A 19,595-nucleotide genomic window follows, 5' to 3' on the forward strand; every position below is an offset into this window, starting at 1 on the left:
TCGATGCTGGCTTTATGTCCTTTCAGCCAAAGGTGGTCCAGCAAAGCTCGTAAATCTTGTTCATGTTGTTCTTCCGTGTTTGAAGCTAGCAGGATATCGTCTACATATTGGATGACTGTGGATGACAGGGGAGGTAATTTTCGCAAATGGCTTTGTAAAGCCATGTGGAATACCGTAGGGCTGTTGTGGAAACCCTGCGGTAACCGGGTCCAAGTATACTGTTGTCCTTGGACCGTGAAAGCAAACCACTGTCGAACCTCCGGTGCCAGAGGCACCGACCAAAATCCGTTGGCCATATCTATAACCGAGAAATATTTATGTTCCGGTTTGAGGGCATTAAAAATGGTGGAGGGATCTGCGACCAAAGGAGCTTTTTGATCAATACACTGGTTAGCTTTCCTATAATCGACAGTCAAACGCCAAGTCTCATTAGATTTCTATACCGGCCACACGGGGCTATTGGAGGAGCTATGCGTTTTAATAAGCACCCCTTGTTTCTCCAATTGCTGAATAACCGGTAAGATTCCCGCGATGGCAGTTGGACTGATGGGATACTGTTTAGTGCATGGAGGCTTGGTCCTGGTAAATGACGCAGGCTCCATCGAGAGTAGGCCAAAATCGTTCTTATCTTTAGCCCATATCGGGTTCCTTCAATTCTTCTTTCTTCAAAGTTCTAATTGGCCATGTCACCCGACCATCCTCAAAATACTTGGATTAGAACGTCCATTCCCAAAAGGGGTTGATCTACTGGGCCTATCCAGACCGGCGTGGTTAGTTCATGTGGACCAGCCCTATAAGTACCGGTGTTGTCCTTTTAATTTCCATTTTATGGCCCCCAACTCCATAGGCTGTACGTGCCCTACCATCCAACGGCAAAAAGTCTCCATATTGTAGGGGTAAGCATGTTAATTCCGCCCCTGTGTCTAAAAGACAGTCCACATCCTTACCGCCCACCCTCACAGTTATATATAGCCCATCTCCCCTTTGTTGTATGAGTGCGAGGAGGTGGACCAGGGTGGGCTCTAATCGTTTTTTGCTATCCCAAGTAACTCCTTCTGTTGTTGTATTGTCAATCGCTTAAATGCTTCTATGAGGTTGTTATCTTGTGACAAGCCTGGTTTGTTAGCTGAATTGTATCCCTGGCTGCGTCCTCTTCCCCAGCCATGACCTTTCTGTTTTGCCCTGCATGTCTTGGCCCAGTGACCACCTTTCCCACAATAATGACATTTTCCGGGTAATTTTCCTAATAACTGTTTATCGGACTCCTGGGATTTCCATCCCATAGCCTGTACAGCTCGGACTTTAGCTCCCATATCCCGATCTAATTGGTTACATCGATCCACCAATGCTGCAAAGGTAGTTCCTCTACCTTCCCAGTCCAGTAACACTACCTTAAGCATTTTGGACAGTTCTGGCTTTAGACCTGCCACGAAAGCTGCTTTCAGGGGTCCAAACACTTGTTCATCCATTTCCTCATCCGTATTATTCATACCCGAATGTCTAAACGGCTCGTCATACTCCAGGACCTCCTCTGTTCCTTTCTGTTGGCAGGCTGCAATTTTTCCCCAGTCTGTCTTAGCTGGACTGAAGGCTTGCAGCCAGTGTTTAATCGCCTCCCATCCTGCGTTTAATTCTTGCTCATCTTGCTCCAAAGCTTCTTCTACCTTGTCGTGCAATTTTCTTCCCTGTGTTTTTGGCACCATTATGGTCAAAATTTGCACTCAGTCCCAGGGATGAAGTTGATATATATTTCTTAAGCTGTCCAATTGGTCCCACGTTTTTACTCTCCCTTTCTTTGGATTGGGCAATTCCTTGGACCATTTATCAATTTTCTCTGGGTCTGCCGGATCATGAACTAAGTATTCTGCATTCACCCTTTGCCTCATTTTTTTGGTTCCGCCCTCATCCGCAGTCTCTTCTGATTTGACTACAACTCGTCTTTTTTTAAATGGGGCAAAGCGCACCCCTAATTCTTCATCCTACGACCCTGTAACGTCGGAGGATTCAGAATCCGTATCTATTCCTCAGTCGTGTCTTCAGGTTTGCGCTTTTAATTTATCCAAACATGGGTACCCTGGGAATTGACCGATACATTTTCCTTTTCCTATTACTGTCTCTTGACCGAATGATTTTTTCCATTCTTTACTTTCACCTTTAAGATCTTTAACTTCCGCTTCCGACTTTTCAAGTTCAAATCTTGTCTGTTGCAGCTATGCACAAACGGCTTGCAATTGGTCCTTTGTACTGGTCAGTTCTCGATCATGTTGGGAACGCATTATAATTTCATTCCACTTTCGGATCTGTCCCATAACGGCTAAGGAACATCTAGTTCGCTCTTTATTTTTCATACAGGTCGTTTTTCCCCAGACTCTTTTGATCTCATCCAAGGACCATTGTCCTTTGGAGGTTCCGTACTTTTGTTCGATCTTAATACAGGTTTTAGATAAGTTGAATTGTTGCTCTATGTATTCTTTCAACTGTTCGAGGATTTCCTCTATCGAAACCTCAGGTGGTGCCTGCCCACCTTTTACAGTTGTAGGCAGTTCTTTGCTCTTATCTCCTGCTGCCATAATACTGATTTCTTTACTGGGGTCTCAAGTCGTAGGCTTTCCAGCCGATCAGTGGGTCGGTGATTAATTAACAAACACACCGCCGAAGTTAGACGTCTATGGGACCTCGAGCCGACAACCAACCGGAGGGTTCGCAAACCGTAGGCTTTCGGAATCGCATAGAATGAGAGGCGAATTTAGACTTTTGACCGAGGACTTTTATAAAGAGGAGTCCTTACCTCAATATATAGGTCCGATGTCCAAAATTCAGTTTCTTCCCTCAGCGATCGTGTTCATGACGCCAAAATTGTTAGATCTCTTAATTTCCAATGAAATACAAACTCCGGTTGTAGTTTTAATGTAATTTTATTCTGGCAGCAGCAACAAGCTTCTGACTTTAAGCCAGGCCTTTGTCCTTCAGAGACCACATGGCCAAAATGGCTGTACTTATACCTGGTTCAATTTACAGAAAAGAACTCTCCTTCTTTGACCTTATTGGCTCAATTGATAGTCTTTTAACCTTTAATTCGCTCGCTACCCAAGGTCCTAAAATGTCAAGTTGATTGATGACTTAATGCAACATGCTGAGTTGCACGTAGCAGCTTTGACTTGGGGGTCTGTGAATTTTCACAGCCTGACTGAATGCAGCCTGTTTGAATTCTCTATCAACTACACTCCAAAAGTACTTAATTAGCTGTAAAGTGCTTTGAGACGTCCGGCGGTCGAGAAAGGCGCTATATAAATGTAAATCATCTTTGAGGGCTCAGGCCATTTGCCAAGTTATTTGTCAAGGTACTGAGCAAAAGCCAGGTGCTCCCCTGGGAGGAGAGAAGCAATCTTCATGCATCTATTATGGCCAGTGTGCTTTGCGCTCAAGACCAAACAGTGGCAGCTCTCGAGCCTTTTTGAAAGGAAATGTTAAAACGTTCATCTGTGATTTTCTATCTGCGAGCCAAGCTAAGCATGATCATTTTCTTTGGACCATGACAATTTGTAATCGTCAGACCACCTTACGATTGAGTTTAGATCTGTTTGTCCTGCTAGTCTGAGCCTCTTTGCACAATGGATATACTTGAATTGGTGCCCTTTCCAACCAACCTTTATTTGATGAGCATGGGGACTGTTATTTCTATTATTAGAGACTATCCTGGCCTTCAGAAAATCACTTACTGAGAAGGGATATAATGCCAAGTAGAAAAGGTTTCTCCTTTGGTGCATAGACCCCATTTGTGTGGTGTTCATTGTGTATTGCAATACTTGCAACACTTGCTGAGCCAAAAGTCAAAGCCGACTTCAATTCACCTGTTATTTTTTTCAACAGTGACGAAGCATCCCTTGATCTTGCAGTTCCCTATTCTGTCGCACTGATCCCCCCCCTCCCATTTTGTTTCTGGCTCAGGAGCTTGATTTGGAGCTGCATAAATTCATGTGCTGCGTCTTCCGAACCCATGTCTCAATGATATTCCAATTTGTGTTGTCTCATCCTGTTGCATTTGTTTCCGAAGAACAATACTGGCTCCATTGTGTTGATAGGATTTTGTTTATTTATGGAGGAAACTACGACACGTTTTGTCCTTGGACAGTTGGGAAAGCCAGTTGTGAAGCAGTCTCCAACCAAATGTATGCAGAACTACTGCCCAGGTGAATCAATCTGACAGGATGACGCATCCTTAATTTCTCAATAAAGTTGAACTCTCTGTACCCAGACCTTTGGGCTCTTGCACTTGAGCTGGTGGTTTAGATTTATCATATTGTAAAAGTTGAAAAGAGCAGCAGGTTTTGTGGCCTAATGTGGATAGTTTATATGGTGGGGAGGGGGGTCACGTAAGGGGTTGAAATTGGGCTGTGGATGCCGCCCGTTACCGTCAGCCGTAGGCGGCAAACGGGCAGCAAAGGCCTACCATTGTCGTTAAACAGCGCCCGCGCCCTGGTGAAATTGAGTCGGCTCTGGCAGAGGCACCAAAAAGACTAAGCTGCGCCGGTTAACGCCACCACGTGGTGACATCATCCAGCGTACAACGCCTCTTTGGCGCCTCTGTCATGATATTTGCCGTACCGACTGGCAGCCGTACAGTCTGGAAAAAAGTGGTGGTTAAAGAGCGTTTCTCGGGCGCAAGTGTCCAGAAAGGAAGGTAAGTTTTTCTCTCTATTTATTTCTGCATGTTTTCATTAGTTTTAAGAGCGAGGGAAGTGGATCGGAGAAGTTTTAGGTTTTTTTTATATTCCCGTTTTTCTCACCTAACATGGCAGCGAAATTCACTCGGCCGCCTGAGCTCCCACCTGAGGATGTGTGTGTAATGCCACATTTTAACGCTGCTCCCTCATCTTTGGAAGTTAAAACTGAATTGAGCAGTTTGAGGCTGCATCCAACATCCGCTGCTAAAATCAGCACTTAGGCTCGAACATTGCCTCAAGAAAGGGCCATAACCAATTTCGACCCCTAAAGGCTTTAAATGAAAAAATAGAGCAATGTTGTCTTTGAGACAACTAAGCTTGTTCCTTAGTATCTGGAGAGTAACTTAATTTGAAAAATATATGGAAGGCTCTACTACTGATAAATGATCTCATTTATAATTTATATTACAGGCTTAAAATGCTAGCATGCTCTTCATTGGGTTACTGTATTGCAAATAATACTTGGCCTTTATTGCAAAGGGAATGGAGTATCAAAGCAGGGAAGTCTTGCTACAGCTATATAATGTATTGGTGAGGCCACAACTGGAATACTGCATGCAGTTTTGGCTTCCATATTAACGAAAGGATATATTTGCTTTGGAGGCAGTTCAGAGAGGGTTCACTAGATTGATTCCGGAGATGAAGGGGTTGACTTATGAGGAAAGGTTGAGTAGGTTGGGTCTCTACTCATTGGAGTTCAGAAGAATGAGAGGTGATCTTATCGAAATGTATAAGATTATGAGGGGGCTTGACAAGGTGGATGTAGAGAGGATGTTTCCACTGATGGGGGAGACTAGAACTGGAGAGCATGATCTTGGAATAAGGGGCCGCCCATTTGATGGAGAGTAATTTCTTCTTTCAGAGGGTTGTAAATCTGTGGAATTTGCTGCCTCAGAGAGCTGTGGATGCTGGAACATTAAATAAATTTAGACAGAAATAGACAGTTTCTTAAACGATAAGGGGTTATGGGGAGCGGGCAGGGAAGTGGAGCTGAGTCCATGATCAGATCAGCCATGATCATATTGAATGACGGAGCAGGCTCGTAGGGTTCCTATTTCTTATGTTCTTATAATGTGTTGATCATGGAAGGCACGGCTTGCATTTTCATAACTAAATGGGCAAATCCAGTTAATTTCTTTTAATTCCTTCTAATCTGGGGGCAGCAAGCCTTCTAATTTGGGACCTGATATCTCTGTAGAAAGAATATTAGTTTGCCAGTCATACCAAGAATTAAAATGCAATGAAGAAAACTTTTATTAGTCATCTGAGTATTTTACATGTATTTTATTTGCTCAAATTTGTACTTTTATTCTGTGGAATTGCTTCCTTCTGTGCTGTATTATTCAATGACTCTATCTGCTTCAGGAAAATTTGAGGCCTGCAAAAAGTAACACACTAAACTCATTCCAGTAACTTTGCCAAGAAGTATTGCTACTTAAGTAGCTGACAAAGTTTGTGAAGTCAAACCTCTAAGAGGAAAGTACATAAAAGCCTGTCAGGTTGAGTGAGGTGACTCTGAGCATATATTATTGATTTAGCAAGCAGTACATTAGAAAGGAAGTTCCTTTTACTCTCCTGCATCCTGTGTATAAGTTGGAAATAATGAAACATGCCTGAAGATTTAATGAGCAACTGATACCAAGGGAATTAATGTAGACAGTGAAGTGAGTACTTGTTTTTTTTTTTTGCAAGCATCTTTAGCTGCTAAAATATGCATAGTTGGTACTATGTGTAGAATTCAGGGCTTCATTGAGTTGAGGGAGAAAAACCTTTTATCACAGTGGCTCCTGTTGAATCTTGTGGTTACTAAGTAGATTGGAGAATGTTTAATTAATATGCAGTCTTCAGAATAAATTAGAAGTCGGTTACGTTCGATTGTAAGTCAACCTTGTCAGTTCCTTTGATGGTCCTTGATGAGAACTCAACATTTGAGTCGTCAGCAAGATAATGGTGTTGAACTATGACAAATTATTATGTAATGTACTGAGCGTTTTGCTGTTTAACAAATGTGACACGCTCTGGGAATGAAATAGAACTATTGAAAGACTGGATTCAGATGTTAAAAGCTTTTAATAGCACCACAGCTTCCATAGTATTAAAGGATGTGGTATACATATTAGTCAATAATTATGCCCAAACTGAAATGTAATCGTTTTGTCAACTCTGATCTTGGTCTGTGGGATATGTATGACTTTGTAAAGGCGACTGATGACTGCCTTATTTAAATTTGTAAACTAAAAATCACAGTATCAGGGGGAATTTGAGGAGGAGACTATTCAGCACTGTTATACCAGTGCTCACTCCACATCAGAGCTTCCGACTCTAATCCCATTTCCCTGCTCTTTCTCCGAATCCTTTAATATGTTTCCTCTGCAAGTGTTTATCTAATTTTCTCAAATACTACAATTGATTCAGCTTCAGAAGCCATTGCAGTACTGCAGTAATTCTTCTCACCTCTTGCTTTAATCTTTTAATACTAATCATAATTTTACGCCCTGGTTTCACCAATTTGCCAATCATTGAAAATAACTCTCTCAATCTTCTCTGCTGTAATAAATACAATCCTAGTTTTTCAAGTCTCTCATCATAACTGTAACCCCCCCTCCCCCACCCCTGATAATCGCCTTTTCCATTGTTCCAAAACTGGGCACTGTGTTCCAAAAATGGCCTAAGCAATATCCTGCACAGATTTTTTGTAGTTGCATTTAAGGAGAGCTAGATAAGCACATGAGGGAGAAAGAAACAGAAGGATATGGTGATGGGGTGAGATGAAGTAAGGTGGGAGAAAGTTCATGTGGAGCATAAACACTGTTGGACTGAATGGCCTGTTCCTTTGCTGAAAATTTTATGTAATTCATAATCTTTGTTTTGTTTTCAATGCCCCTATATATAAACACAGAATCCCATTTGTCCTTTTATGCCTTTAACCACCTGCGATCCATCTTTGAAAGGTATGTACATCTGTACAGCAAGATCTTTCTGTTTCTCTGCTCTATTAGTGTTTTACCATTTTTGGTTATACTTCAATTCTGATCCTTTCGCTCCCCCCCACCCACCCCTTCCCAAAAATGAAGAAACTACAGGTTGGACCTCTGGTTCGCCACTCTCGGGACCTGACCGGTGCCGAACCGGAGAATTTTCCGAACCACGGGAGGTCAGTATATGACACCGATACACCCGACATAAGCATAGACCTAGCCTCGGTTTACCGGTACCTGTAGAATGCTGCTCACCTCTCTCCCGGGCTAACTTTAACATTCTTTCATTTGTATGTCCGCTTGTGTTTAGTTCTTTGGGCACTTTTCTTTATAAAAGTGACTGCTGCTAATTGCAGAGAACCTATCTGTTAATGAGGCCCACTGCCTCCAGACATAAAATGGCACGATCGCTGAAACACCTCGGGTTGGACTTTGCCCATCTACAGGCGTCGGAGAAGATGGCCGAAAGCGGAAGTTCCGCAAACTAATGCCGAACCACGGATGTTTCCGGACCAGAGAGGTTCAACCTGTACTATACATTTATCTATGTTGAATTGCATTTGTCATCTACCTACCCACTTCCCTACCCTGTCTACCCTCCTGCGGTTTCACACATTCTTGCCCATAGTTTACCATGTTACCCAACTGGTGATAGCAAATTTTGATATTAATCTATCTGCCCTGGCCAAATCATTTATGCAGGAACATCTATTTACGACTATTCTCTGTTTTCTAACCTTATGATATCTCCCTACCCATGGTGTCACTTGATCTGTAATACCATGGGCAACCTGTAGTTTAAGTGGCTCCTTATCAAATGCCTTTGAAAGTCGATATATACCACACCCACTGCATTTTTTATCTCTCTACATTTGAAAACTTCAATCAACTCTGGCGAAATTATCTACTATTCACAAATCCACATCGATTATCCCTGATGAGTCCATACCTTTCTAAGAATTCACTAATGAAATATTACACATGTTTTTCAATTTAATCATAATCTCTGTCTCTCGCCTATACACATACTTTCTGTTTGGAAAATTCTACAGTGACCTCTGTCTTCAAACAGATATTTATTTCCTAAAGAGCAGCTTTCAGTAAAGTTTTGTGTACAATGTACAAATTAAATATGTAGCCTCCTATTGATTCCTTGTAAAAAAAAAATGTGATGTACTGAAATTAAGATGGTTGTCTGCACCATGCTGTGTTTTTTTTCAGTCATTTCATTAACTTTAGAAATACTTGGAGTTCTGCCAAGTCCAAGTTATAAACTTAAATAATCAAGTTTGGATCTGTTGAAAACTGGATTAATCACCTTGAATTAAAGATGTATTTCACCTTTTTCTTTGAACAACTTCAACATATATTTTGACAAATTTGCATCAAACCCAATAAGTAGGCTGATACTGGGTTCTGCTACTTATTATTACCACTTTCACTTGACTTGAGTGAAAATAGAAATTTCTTTCATATAATCAAACAAATCTATATAACCTCACTTGAATTATTTTGCCAAAATTTAACAGACTTTTAATTGCAAATACAAATTGGTTAAAATAAGAATTGTACATCCGTTTCCTTTTTTTTTTAAGTCATGATGTAGAATGTTGCCTTGTAATTATTCCCCAGTGTTAATATCCGAATTTCTCAGCTTGTTCCATTGCTCCTTCATATTGCACCATAATGTTCATCTGCTTAACCTTCCCTCCCTGTAGCCCAGGTCCGATCTCTTTCTTCCCCCCCCCCCCCCCCCCCCCAGGCCACGAGCAACACAGCTCCCACCAGCCAACATCTTTTGCCAGATCCTTTACCCCGCGGCCAGTAGCCTACAATTTTGAGGACCTGGCCCGATCCCTCTCCACCAGAAATAAGAGAATAAGCAAAGAGACAGAAGTAAAAGAGCGTAGAGAACGAATAAGAGACAGAAAGAGAGAACAGAATAGAGCAGCCAAGAGAGACCGGCCGAAGAGAAAGAGAGTATTAGAGAGATAAACAGAGGACGAAACAGAGAAGCAGAGAGGGGGCTAAAAGAGGGAGAGAGAAGCAGCAACACAAAGACAAGTAAATAAAGAACTTAATTTACACAGCGTTCACGACTTCAGGATGTCCTAAAGTGCTTTACGGTCAGTGAAGTACTTTGGAAGTGCAGTCACTGTTCTAATGTAGGCAAGACTTCATGACCAGTGCCCTGTGAGGTCTACTAGTGTGTAATCTGTATATAAAAAAAACTATCTTTTTATTATACAGGTATTGTACAGGTACTAAAATAAAAGAGCCATACAACTTTCTCTTATACTTTTACCTGTGAACAGTACTAAAGGAGATAGATAGACATGCTCTTAGTAGCACAATATTGTTTGCTTCATGGTGAGAAATTCTCGCCCTTATGAACATCGTATCGTGTGAGCAATGTTGCAGACAATCCATCTCTCCTTATAAAACAGTCTTCCAGCTCACAAGGAGTAAAGCCATGGGACATCAACTACGATTGTAACTACTGAAAAACAGCAGCAGTATTGCATCACCCACCCATCTATTCACACACGCTTATCCAATGGAAAATACTGGCTACTTGCATTTAATTTGCTATTAGCTGGTCAATTTTAACTCTCCCAAAAGGGTTGTTTCTTAACTTTAAAAATAAATCGTTATCATTTGATGTATCACGTTGCTTTAACAGTGTATATTTATAACGGTTTTTATTCATGATAAAATGGTTTTACCCCAAATGCTTATAAATTCAGTCAATAGGCAAAAATAAAATAAATATTTTTCTGTTGTCTTTGGTCATTCTTCCCAAGAAGCAGATTTTTTTTAAACCACTACAGAATCCATGTATATCTGAATAGAGCGAATTAAAATAGAAGCATTCTCATACCCAAAAAGGGCACTGTGCCAACCGAGTCAAAAAGATTTCTAACCTCTGTAAACGTATAGAATTGAAGGGGGGGAGCATTGCTTCGAGGGGGGGAGCGGTGAGACCTTAACTGTAAAATACCACCCCCATAACATAGTTAATTAAAAACAAGTCCCCCTGCTGGTGAGCTGAAATTGCTCATTTTCATCACTCCACAGTGCCCTGCTGGAGGTGTGCCTTGGCGGAGGAGCAATATTCAGTTAGGTTTGCAGTAGAACTGTCGCAGAGCAGCTTTTTTTGTACGGGAATGGAAAACAGCATCCTTTCCCGTTTGTGATCACTGCCAATCTCTGAAGGAAATGCTTCTTGCAGGCCTATGGGGGGAAAAAAACAAGTTGTACATTTAATACTCTTGTGTTCTTGTTTTGCCTTTTTCCATAATTTTCCCAAACGATCTAGGTACCTGTCCTGGTACGGAGCAAGCTTTTTGTTGGGGAAATTCTAATTTGAGAACGTTTTGTCAATTTACCAAAAGACAAAAACTGCTGTGATCCAAACTGGGTTATATTGGATTGCACCAAATTTCTCCATCTTAAAATTCTCATCCATATTTTCAACCTTTGACATACCATGGTGTCTTAATGGGGCATCACATAATTGGAACTAACCAAGAATATTTCTCTTTGTGATCCAGCTGTTTGTTCCAATGGTTCAATCAAGGAACGTTAGCAACCGTAGAAAACCTTAGGTTATTCATGCCGTCAAGAGGGAGCAGAGTGATGCACAAAGTTATGGAAAGTAGAGTATGTAATCAAATGTAAATATAGAGTGACATGGAGTTAGAGAGTGCTGTCTTTATACTCAGATCTCCATTCTTTGATAATAAAGACCATTTTTCTCCTTTTTTTAAAAAAAACACACCTTTTTTTAAAATGTACATTTTGTATCGAATGGATATTTAGTTTGAGAAATAAGGTATGCAACATATATGTACACTACTGTAGAGTCGAGGTGAATTGTCCATGTAAGACAGGGCAGTCTCTATCAACTACCAACACAAAACTGGCCCAGATTCAGTGGGTGTTGACCCATTCCCCAGAACAGCCATTTATCTTGTTGATGAGGGTAGCATATCCATAGGTTGGGAAACCCTGTGGTGTTCATGAAAGATATTTATTCTATTCCTTTCCAGTAAAGAATGAGTATTTTGAATAGAACATGTACTAACATCACAACAACGTGCTAGAAATACACACGAAGCAGGTCCATCGGCTTCACAAAAGATAGATTGGCACGCTGGATGTGGACTCTTGGTCAGAACTGAAACATACGCAATCGCAAACAGGAAGGGGAAAAGGACAAGAATGCCTGTGATTCGTCAATTGGAAATCACCATAGAAATTGGGGGAGGGGGGAGAGCAGAAGCTCTTCAAAGCTGGCATTCCTGTCAGGGAAATAGCAATGACGCAAACAGTCGAGATGATCTGGTTCTATAATGTTCTGTTTGTGGAGCTGTATGTAGTCAAAAAAATAGACTGCATTAATATTTTGTCTATTGGAGATGACATAAATTATTTATTTCATACCATTATTTCCAAGCAAGCGGGTTTGATGTGAAATACTGCAGGGAGGGGAAAATACCTTCTTCAAGTTTGGATATACCTTTTTTTTGGTTACTTAGCAGATTAACATTCACACAGTGCTGCTTATGGTGTTGTGTTCTAGCTATTACTCAATTACCTAACTCGAAATAGCATACCTCCTTGTTGAACAGGCACACTTAATTGCAAGTAGCCTTAACATTGGTACTGTCTGAGTCAAAAGCAATCTATTAAATGGCTCACTGGCTAAATGAATAAATCTGCAGAGGCAGTGCATCATGAATAGTGTAGGAGCTCTGCTCTGGCATTCAAGACATCTTATTTTGTGTGGGTGGTTGGTATGAATTAATCAGTTGCAACAACAGAGCTCGTACTCCTTTCCAGGAGTACTACAGGGATTCCCCAGTCTTCCGTGTACTGCCTGCCGACACTCTGCATGCATCAGAAGTAGGATACCCCGAGGAATTCTAAACAGTGCATTTCTTTGGTACAGTTATTTTTCCGGCTTATATTTCTTTTAAATCTAGTGTACCCTGGGGCACAGGACATCAATGTATGCATGTGCTGCAGCACAGCGGACGGGGGGGGGGGGGGGGGAGGCGAGGAGAGGATACACTTACCTTCTGCAGTTAGTCGCAGGATGGAGGTGTGATTTCAAGCAAACTTAAATGCCTTGCCTTCGGGAAGGAAAATTTGGCGAACGAGTCAACCTTGTTAGCATTTCAGGAAAGGCCCACACGGATGCTTGAGAATAGATTGCATGTTTACTCTCTCTCTCTCAGGGACAGATGCATATTATGTGGGGGTGGAGGGGTTTTTGAAGGAGTCTAGAGAAATTGGCTTTGGAAAAAATCCAGGGAGAGGAGGGGTTAAAAATGAATCCACAAAATCTATATTGTGGAAAGCCAGCAAAAGAAGGTCATTGGTAATGTGGCAGTTCAAAATGTATACATCACTAATTTCATAGAAGTGTTTTATTTTGATTTCGGATCTAATATTTAGTGATTACCAGAAATTAATTTCGTTCACTATTCTTGATCTAGAACAGAGGTGTCTTTCATGAAGTGGATAACTGTGATTCCATTTCAACCAATTTTAAAAGCATTTGAAATTAAATACGCAGAAGGTATCTTCCATTGAGACGGAAGGCAAAAACTGTCGGAATTAACATGCATTTATTCATTTGTTTTAATAGCATCCATCATATCATTTCTGGCAGAAGGAAATACATAACAAATAGGAATAGGAGTAGGCCATACTGCCCCTCGAGCCATGACTGATCTGATCATGGACTAGGGTCCACTTCCCTGCCCGTTCCCCAAAACCCCTTATCGTTTAAGAAACTGTCAATTTCTGTCTTAAATTTATTCAATGTCCCAGCTTCCACAGCTCTCTGAGGCAGCAAATTCCACAGATTTATAACCCGCAGAGAAGAAATTTCTCCTCATTCAGAAACATTAGGGGACCGAGGATCTAGTGAGGAGGAGGAACTGAAGGAAATCCTTATTAGGCAGGAAATTGTGTTAGGGAAATTGATGGGATTGAAAGCCGATAAATCCCCGGCGCCTGATAGTCTGCATCCCAGAGTACTTAAAGAAGTGGCCCTAAAAATAGTGGATGTATTGGTGATCATTTTCCAACAGTCTATCGACTCTGGATCGGTTCATATGGACTGGAGGGTAGCTAATGTAAAAACACTTTTTAAGAAAGGAGGGAGAGAGAAAATGGCTAATTATAGACCTGACATCAGTAGTGGGGAAAATGTTGGAATCAATTACTGAAATATGAAATAGTAGCACATTTGGAAAGCAGTGACAGGATCGGTCCAAGTCAGCATGGATTTATGAAAGGGAAATCCTGCTTGACAAATCTTATAGAATTTTTTGAGGATGTAACTGGTAGAGTGGACAAAGGAGAACCAGCGGATGTGGTGTATTTGGACTTTCAAAAGGCTTTTAACAAGGTCCCACACAAGAGATTGGTGTGCAAAATTAAAGCACATGGTATTGGGGGTAATATACTGACGTGGATAGAGAACTAGTTTGCAGACAGGAAGCAGAGAGTCGGGATAAAGGGGTATTTTTCAGAATGACAGGCAGTGACTAGTGGGGTGCCGTAGGGTTCAGTGCTGGGACCCCAGCTATTTACAATATACATTAATGATTTGGATTAGGGGATTGAGTGTAATATCTCCAAGTTTGCAGATGACACTAAGCTGGGTGGCAGTGTGAGCTGTGAGGAGGACACTAAAAGGCTGCAGGGGGACTTGGGACAGGTTAGGTGAGTGGGCAAACGCGTGGCAGGTGCAGTATAATGTGGATAAATATGAAGTTATCCACTTTAGTGGCAAAAACACAAAGGCAGAATATTATCTGAATGGTGGCAGATTAGGAAAAGTGAAGGTGCAACGCGACCTGGGTGTCATGGTACATCAGTCATTGAAAGTTGGCATGCAGGTACAGCAGGCGGTGAAGAAGACAAATGGTATGTTGGCCTTCATAGCTAGGGGATTCGAGTATAGGAGCAGGGAGGTCTTACTGCAGTTGTACAGGGCCTTGGTGAGGCCTCACCTGGAATTATTGTGTTCAGTTTTGGTCTCCTAATCTGAGGAAGGATGTTCTTGCTATTGAGGGAGTGCAGCGAAGGTTCACCAGATTGATTCCCGGGATGGCAGGACTGACATATGAGGAGAGACTGGATCGACTGGGCCTGTATTCACTGGAGTTTAGAAGGATGAGAGGGGATCTCATAGAAGCATATAAAATTCTGATGGGACTGGACAGGTTAGATGCAGGAAGAATGTTCCCGATGTTGGGGAAGTCCAGAACCAGGGGACACAGTCTTCGGATAAGGGGTAAGCCATTTAGGACTGAGATGAGGAGAAACTTCTTCACTCAGAGAGTTGTTAACCTGTGGAATTCCCTGCCGCAGAGTTGTTGATGCCAGTTCATTGGATATATTCAAGAGGGAGTTACATATGGCTAGAGAGATCAAGGGATATGGAGAGAAAGCAGGGAAGGGGTACTGAGGTGAATGATCAGTCATGATCTTGAATGGTGGTGCAGGCTCGAAGGGCCGAATGGTCTACTCCTGCACCTATTCTATGTTTCTATCTCTGTTTTAAATAGGCAGCCCCTTATTCTAAGATCGTGCCCTCCAGCTCTAGTCTCCCCCATCAGTGGAAACATCCTCTCTGCATCCACCTTGTCGAGCCCCCTCATAATCTTGTATGTTTCGATAAGATCACCTCCCATTCTTCTGAATTTCAATGAGTAGAGGCCCAACCTACTCACCCTTTCCTCATAAGTCAACCCCTCATCCCCGGAATCAACCTAGTGAACCTTCTCTGAACTGCCTCCAAAGCAAGTATATCCTTTCATAAATATGGAAACCAAAACTGCACGCAGAATTCCAGGTGTGGCCTCACCGATGAACAGTAGTGTAAGGAAATACAGCAAACCAAATAGATTACAGAACAACTTGAGTTGTGAAATGCATGTTTCTGGAACTGTTCCTTGGTTTAAAGTGTGTCGTGGATCATTGTCCTTGCAACATATCGAAGCTATACACAATGCAAATATGTAGTGATGAGAGTCCAAGAAAATTAATGTTTTATTTTTTTAACTGAAGAATTGAGTTTGTTCAAAAATACATATTTATATTAAAACCATCTTTTAAGCAGAGGTTAAGTTTTTAATGAAATGGCTGTCACATTTTTATTAAAAGATCGAATGCTTGCAGCTTCAGGTCGTCAGACTTCACAGAACACCACATTTAAAGACTAGAAAGTTAATACCAGGCTGAACGGAGCAGAACTTGATTCTGTTTCGGAGTTGGTGGCTGCAAAAAAATGTGTAGTAGTTCGGTCTAAACTTCAGTGCAGTTTGTATATGATGGACTTGCTTTCTGTCCAGGTGCTGGGATGGTGGTGGACTGGGAGCAGGAGACTGGTCTCTTAATGACCTCGGGAGACGTTCGCATTATTCGTATCTGGGACACGGACCGAGAGATGAAAGTACAGGTAAAGACTATGTTTAGTCTAATCTTGGATTCTGAGTTACTGGATGAGGAATTCTATCTATGTGATGCATTTGTGTATCCCACATGTGTATCCCACAGCTTTCTCTATTAAATTGCTGATGTTCCTGAGCAGTCTTTATTTGATGCGCTATTCCATCAGAGTCCGGGGGTTGATGTTTCATCCACTCAGAAGTGCAGCAGATACCCAACTAAAGGATCTTCAAAAATCAATGTTATTAGTGACTCGGATTGCTGCTTAAGGTGGTCAGTTTATCGACCGGTTGGGTTGCCTTTGTGTTCTTACCTTACGCTCACTCTCTCACCTCACTCACTCTCGCCTCACCTCACACATTCACTCACTCACCTCACACATTCACTCTCTCACCTCACACATTCACTCTCTCACCTCACACATTCACACTCTCACCTCACACATTCACACTCTCACCTCACACATTCACACTCTCACCTCACACATTCACTCTCTCACCTCACACATTCACTCTCTCACCCACACATTCACTCTGTCACCTCACACATTCACTCTCTCACCTCACACTCACTCACTCACTCACCTCACACTCACTCACTCACTTCACACACTCGCTCTCTCACCTCACACATTCACTCTCTCACCTCACACACTCACTCACCTCACACACTCGCTCTCTCACCTCACACATTCACTCTCTCACCTCACTCACTCTCACCTCACACACTCACTCTCTCACCTCACACACTCACTCTCCTTTCTTTCTTTCCTTCCTCTTCCCTCGCTCCTTCCTTCCCTCCCTTTCCCCCTCCTTCCTTCCTTCCACCCTTCCTTCCTTCCTTCCACCCTTCCTTCCTTCCTTCCTTCCTTCCACCCTTCCTTCCTTCCTTCCACCCACCCCTTACCTCCCCTCCCTCCTTCCCTATCAACAGACTGCCTCAACTTCACTTCCAGTTGGGTGGTCTCTTGGGAAATCCTTCAACTATGGATTCTGTAACACAAAGATGCATTTAACATGAAACTATATGGGATGTAAAAGGTCAAAAGTCAGTTTTAATTGTTCATATAAATATATTGCAGAATGATACAACTTCTGATACTTTAACTTTGGGAAGCAGAAGCCTTGCCCCTATTTCGATTGCTTCAGATTCTCCCTAGTTAATCAGTCTTGTAATCTTCTCTTTGTAGCCGTGTTCCCATTGCATGTATTGGTTTCACTTCAGTTCTTTGGGATTTCAAAGATGTAGGTTTACTATAGTTTCTGCCGATAAAACTTTTGAAAAATAGTGTGTGGTCGAGTAGTATATTGATGCTTCGTAAATCTATGGCAACAGATGTGCACAGCCTGCATGTCCCTCATTCTAACAGCCAGTGGTGGTGAATGCCTTGGCAAGCAGAAGGAAAAATGATTTAAAGCCACAATAGTTTTCAGTTGCTGGTCTGTTGGACAGTGATTTAATGCTATAATTGGTGCCATGTTTGGAGTTGGGTTAATCAAAGCACATCTGGAGCGGTCTGCTTTACTGTCCTACCATCAAGCTCGAGGAACAGCACCTCATCTTTCGTTTGGGCACTTTACAGCCTTCTGGACTCAACATCGAGTTCAACAATTTCAGACCATAACCTCTGCCCCTATTTTTTTCTGTTTTTTCCTCTTTCCCACGGCAGCTGTTGATGACTCTGCCATCTCTATTTGCACCCTATCTAGATTCATCTTTTGTTTCTTAACTTGTCCCCTTACCACCACCTTTTGCCTTGCACCATCATCCCGTTTGTCTCTCAGTCTCTTCTGCCTTCCATCCTATCACAGACCTTCCCCTTTTGTTCCTCCCCCCCCCCCCCCCTCCACTCCCCCCTGCCCCCGGGCCTTTCCCCACCCCAACACTTGCTTAAAAACCTGCTACATCTCTTAACTGTTTCCAGTTCTGACGAAGGGTCATTGACTGAAACGTTAACTCTGTTTCTCTCCCTACAGATGCTGCCTGTCCCGCTGAGTATTTCCAGCATTTTCTGTTGTTATTTCAGATTCCAGCATCCGCAATATTTTGCTTTTGCCATATTATCATTCTGATTTCCTTTGGGATAAGGTGCTCTGACCAACACAATCCTAAATGTTAGTTGGGCAATGTTTGCCAATTGGGTTTACCTTCATCAGACAGCCACACTCACTGGCTTTGGGTGTGTCGCTACATTATACAACTTCATTACCTGTCAGCACAGCGCAACAACTGTCCGCCACCTTTCCTTCCAAGTCACACACCATCCTGACTTGGAAATATATCGCCGTTTCTTCATCATTGTTGGGTCAAAGTCCTGGAGCTCCCTCCCTAACAGCACTGTGGGAGCACCTTCACCACACGGGACTGCAGGGATTCAAGAAGGCAGCTCACCACCACCTCTCAAGGGCAATTAAGGATGGGCGATAAATGCTGGCCTTGCCACAGAATAAGGTGTCGCCAATTTCAAACGGAAATGAGGAATTTCTTCTCTGAGGAACAATTTTTTTTTAATTGCTATTTGTGGGACTTTGCTGTGCGCAAATTCTCATCCACGCTTCAAAGTAATTAATTGCCTGTGAAATTTCCCAAGAATGTGGAAGGTTCTATGTAAGGAAGTCCTTTCTTCCTTCCATTTGGTGTCAGCATCATTTTTTATGCCGAAGTATGTGTTTTATAGGATATCCCAACTGGGGCAGACAGTTGTGTGACAAGTCTTTCCTGTGATTCTAATCGTTCGCTAATCGTGGGTGGCCTTGGTGATGGCTCAGTTCGCATCTACGATAGGAGAATGGCTCCTAATGAATGGTAGGTTTCACTGGCATTATTTTTTAATCTTCCAATCCACACCGTGCAGCAAAGCTGAGTGTTTGGGAATGTGACTTTTTCTGTTCTCGGACAATAGCACACTGAAGCCAGCCTAGCGATAGTTTTTGGAGGCAGCCTCTCTCCCGATCATTACATACAATTGAAACTGAGATTAGAGCAGCTAATGTTTTCTGGCCATTCGTGGTCTGAGCACCTCACATGGTTTGTACAGACTACTGGAGACCCTACAGTGCCCAGATACATACTTCTGAACTATTTGAAAACAATTGTATATGGGTAAATTTGTGTGCATGTCTCCAGCTCGCTCTTTGCATGGTGCCGGCTGCTGTGGGACTCGCTCGGCAATACACTTGTCTGGTTTTATAGTGGCCAGGACTTCCCCAGCTGTAGAAATCTATATTGCAATATAAGCACCGCACTAATCGGTTTTATGGATATGAAATTTTACCCCATGATTTCAGAAACCGGGATTGCTTCTTTCGAGTTCGCCCCTTTGTTTAGATTTTAATGCAAATTTAAAGAACATAGATTGATTCTGTTGCTGATTTGAACTAAAAGTCAGCAGCTTCTGCTTGACAAATTGAGTCAATTTTAT

General features: G+C 42.2%; 1 protein-coding gene across 2 annotated transcripts in view; it reads left to right on the forward strand.

Annotated features, from left to right (window-relative positions):
- Positions 1-19,595, forward strand: part of rptor (regulatory associated protein of MTOR, complex 1) — a 505,194-nt gene that overhangs the window by 456,278 nt on the left and 29,321 nt on the right. For both annotated transcript variants that reach the window (XM_070857808.1, XM_070857809.1), the window contains 2 exons: positions 16,078-16,184; positions 18,852-18,979. In XM_070857808.1, coding sequence (XP_070713909.1) covers positions 16,078-16,184; positions 18,852-18,979 — 235 coding nt within the window. The remainder of the gene's footprint in view (positions 1-16,077; positions 16,185-18,851; positions 18,980-19,595) is intronic.

Source organism: Pristiophorus japonicus, chromosome 16, assembly GCF_044704955.1.
Source record: "Pristiophorus japonicus isolate sPriJap1 chromosome 16, sPriJap1.hap1, whole genome shotgun sequence".
Classification (NCBI taxonomy): Eukaryota; Metazoa; Chordata; class Chondrichthyes; family Pristiophoridae; genus Pristiophorus; species Pristiophorus japonicus.